The 3,775-nt window shown below is 44.1% G+C and overlaps 1 protein-coding gene across 1 annotated transcript in view; it reads left to right on the top strand.

Annotated features, from left to right (window-relative positions):
• LOC101854157 (coiled-coil domain-containing protein 33) overlaps window positions 1-3,775 on the top strand; it is a gene marked incomplete at its 3' end in the record, with an annotated part of 58,364 nt that overhangs the window by 12,087 nt on the left and 42,502 nt on the right. The window contains 2 exon segments of the mRNA XM_013080913.1: window positions 795-1,011; window positions 3,040-3,201. Coding sequence (XP_012936367.1) covers window positions 795-1,011; window positions 3,040-3,201 — 379 coding nt within the window.

Below are 3,775 nucleotides of genomic sequence, written 5' to 3'. Positions count from 1 at the left end.
CGTACGATCCTAGTATATATATATTTGTATACACCAAGCCTTAGCGCAAGTAGGACGTACGGTCCCCTAACAATAGCCTTTTCATAAAACTCGATACATTCCGTCATAATTCTTCTAATTATTCTAAAATTAGCCTATGTCACCTTTCAAAATTGAAAGAAGTCAAACCCCTAGAAAATTCCTCGTAACATAGTCCCCTTATAAGCATAAGTTGCGCCACGGATATTTGACTGCAGTGTAGTAGCAGTAGTAGTAGTAGTAGTAGTAGTAGTAGTAGTAGTAGTAGTAGTAGTAGTAGTAGTAGTAGTAGTAGTAGTAGTAGTAGTAGTAGTAGTAAAGTGCCATTAGCATTCATTCATTGTTGTATAATATCCTTGTTAATACAATTGTTTTCCCTTTTTTTTCACCACTGCACCTCCCCACCCTGCCCACATCCACCCCCAACCCGCGCTCCCCACTCTCATCCTCACTCCCCTTTCCACTTCCATGCCACTATCCTCACCATCACCACCCCTTTCGTCATTCCCACCCCCCCCCAACCCACACTCCCCACTCTCCATTCCCCCTGTCCACCCCCACCCCACACTCCCCACCCTCACCCCCACCTTCTACTCCCCACCCCTACCTTTCCACTCCCACCCTACACACTCCTCAACCTCACCCCGACCCTTTTCCACTCCCATCCCTCACTCCCCACCCTCACGACCTTCACTCCCATCCCACACTCCCCACCCTCGCCCCTCTTCACTCCCACCCCACACACTCCCCACCCTCACCCCTCACCCACACTCCAGACACACGACAGTGGTGTCCCTGCTCCGCACAAGCTCCCGACCAGGGAAGGCAGAGATGCACTGTGGTCGGATGAGGTGTACCTTTGCCCTAAAGGAGTACGACGCAGAGGCAGAGAACAGGAAGAAGAGGGAGGAGGCAATGAGGAGGCTTAACGCATTAAGGGAGCTAGAGGAGGAGGAAATGCCAGTTTTAGAACAAATGGACAATCCGTTCATGGTAAGACGTTGAATTTATCTGTAGCTAGACAAAGTTTGGTAGATAATAATAATAAAATGTTTTGTGTTAGATAAAATGGGGTGTCGGTAGTCCAGTTGTTAGGCTACCGGACTCGTAATCGTGAGGTTGAGGGTTAGAGGTTCGAGCCTCGGACCCGTCGTTGTGTTCCTCCTCACTTCACCCAGCTGGGAATGGGTACCCGGCTATAGACAGCGAAATATTTTGTCAGTATGGTAGTGTTTTAGAGCCTATAAAATGGAAGCTTGCACTGTAGGCTTCCCAGGAAGTTGAGATTGTATCAGAATGCTATCAGGTCTGCTGGGGTAATGATATAAATTGTAAAGCGCATAGAGCTTGCTGTTGAGCGGGAATATGTGCTATACAAATGCTATTTATCATTTTTTATTATTATTATTAAATGCCTTGAATAGTACTATGACGTGTGTTTCTCTCTTAAAGAAACATGATATTGTGAAATTTAGTATCATTATAATCAAAACCATACTTGAAATTACTACCTTGCCTCTTCCCCTCTCTCTCTCTCTTTCTCTCTCTGTCTGTCTCTCTCTCTCTCTCTCTCTCTCTCTCTCCCTCTCTCTCTCTCTCTCTTCGTTTCATTTCCTGTGAAAAAATTGTTCAAGTTTTGACTTCCAACACATTACTGACTTTTTTATATGCGATTAGAAACACAGTCATTCGTATTTCTTGCAATCAACACTTAAATTTTACAGGTATGATAGTTAGATAATAATGATAATACAAGATATATTTCCTTAACACAGGATGGTGCATGTGTCTCTTTCGAGGTATTGGAAGGGGGGCGGGGGGTACCGAACAATCAGCTGTTTCAGGGTAAGGTCTTTATTTGCACACTTCAAATGTCAGGCCTTGATGCTTAGTTTTAGTAAGGTTTTACGGCACTCGCAACTACATAATAAGGTCATAGGAGCCCCAAGAGGGGATGTCAACAGAGAAGTCCATACGGGGAATCTGCCTTACTCTGCTCACCTCTCTAGCCTCAGCGGCACAAAGTCTGCTTTGACTATCAAGGCCCCCGGAAATAGCAGTTCACCAGAGTGTGACAAACATACAAAAGAAGTAGAGGAAAAGTGAAGATAGTAAGGATGAGGAAAGACAAAGCAGCAGTTCCCCCTATGTTGTTCCGGCACAGTATGAGCATGACATTGATAAATCATCCCATTTACAATTCTAATGTGTATAAGAACATTGTAATATCCCCTCTTTGGGAATGGCCTTACGACACTTCAGTCAGTAGCACTGCTCTGGGAAGGGGGGGGGACCTTGGTGCGGTTCAAAGTTATCTAATTAAAGTAAGCGTTGTAAAAAAGACTGAGCAGCACACACGTGTACAACCTAGAATGCCCTTTAGGTCATGTTGATTTCCCGGTCGCAATGTGGGAGAAGCCACTGAATATATAACCCTAAGGTGGTATTCCGTGAGTAACCAGAACTCTATGCCATAGTCGTATAGGCTCTGTCAGTCACAAAGGAAATGTTGTCCCTGCGATGGAGTCACGGGCATAGTGATGTTACTAGAACTGTTTTAACCCTATCATGTACGCCCTGGGGGCATTGTATACCTCCGTGGGTTGTATTCTTCACATTTTAGAATACTTCTAGTACGAAGATCTTTGAAAGGTGAAATAACACACTTACCGTATGCCGTGTTTATATGTACATACCATTTTACTGACATTACATTGATCAAGACGGTAAGAATACTAAAATTATGCCTCACTAAAAGAGATGCGATTTTAAATGCTTTTGAAACATCATTTTTAGTTGTTTTTATTTTTGTACTCATGTTTAATGGAAGAGTCAACTTTTAGGTTACCAAAGTTTTAGTGAAATGTCAATTTGATGTTTTGAACAAAAGATGTGAGTTCGGGTCACGAATGAAAAAGTTATTCTACTGTTAGTCCGCTGGGACCGTTTCGAATCGGCCCACGCCCTTACTGGTTATGACGTTAGGGGCGTCTAACATTAACAGTCTCTCAAACATTCCAGACTCGAACGAAAGTGGCACGGACACCAGAGCCAGGACACGAACCTCAACCCCCTCCCCCGGCGGTGCGAGTGCAGTCGCCAGTCAGCGCGGACGGTGACAACCAGTCAATACTACTGCCTGCCACACCCCCGCCGTCACCGCCACCTCAGGACTCCAGAAAGGTGATAAAATAGAGTAGGGTTTTCGGTTTCCTTTTCTTGGTATCCAACCCTTTTTTGCTTCATCATCATCATCATCATCATCATCATCATCATCATCATCATCATCATCATCATCATCATCATCATTATCATCATTATCATCATTATCATCATCATCATCATTGTTTGATAAGCAGAGTAGGAGGGGGAGTCTTGTTTGAGTTTTAGACAATAACATTATAAAATGTTTAAATTTGTTTTATAGCTCAACGTTTCGCCTCGTGGGCTTCCTCAGGAGCAACTGAGGGAAAAACTCAATACGCGCTGCATACTAGCAGGGAAATGGGCCTAACGAAGGGGGTCTTAGGATTACGTGTGGCTACAGGCGAGACAGAAGTGACTAAGTGGGTGCAAGGCCAAGGGGCTAATTATAAAGAAATTGATGCTAGTCTATCAAAGATATCAATTTTATCTCTACGAAAGGCTAACAGGAAGTTAATTGTGTGAACGTGTGATGAAAGAGGAAAATGTATCGAGGCAAAAGGAGGGAGACAGAAGAAGGGTGTGTGTGTGTGTGTGTGTGTGTGTGTGTGTG

This window comes from Aplysia californica, unplaced genomic scaffold (genome assembly GCF_000002075.1).
Source record: "Aplysia californica isolate F4 #8 unplaced genomic scaffold, AplCal3.0 scaffold00105, whole genome shotgun sequence".
NCBI lineage: Eukaryota > Metazoa > Mollusca > Gastropoda > Aplysiida > Aplysiidae > Aplysia > Aplysia californica.
Note: the sequence above shows the minus strand (reverse complement) of the source record. Positions and strands in the feature narration are given on the sequence as shown.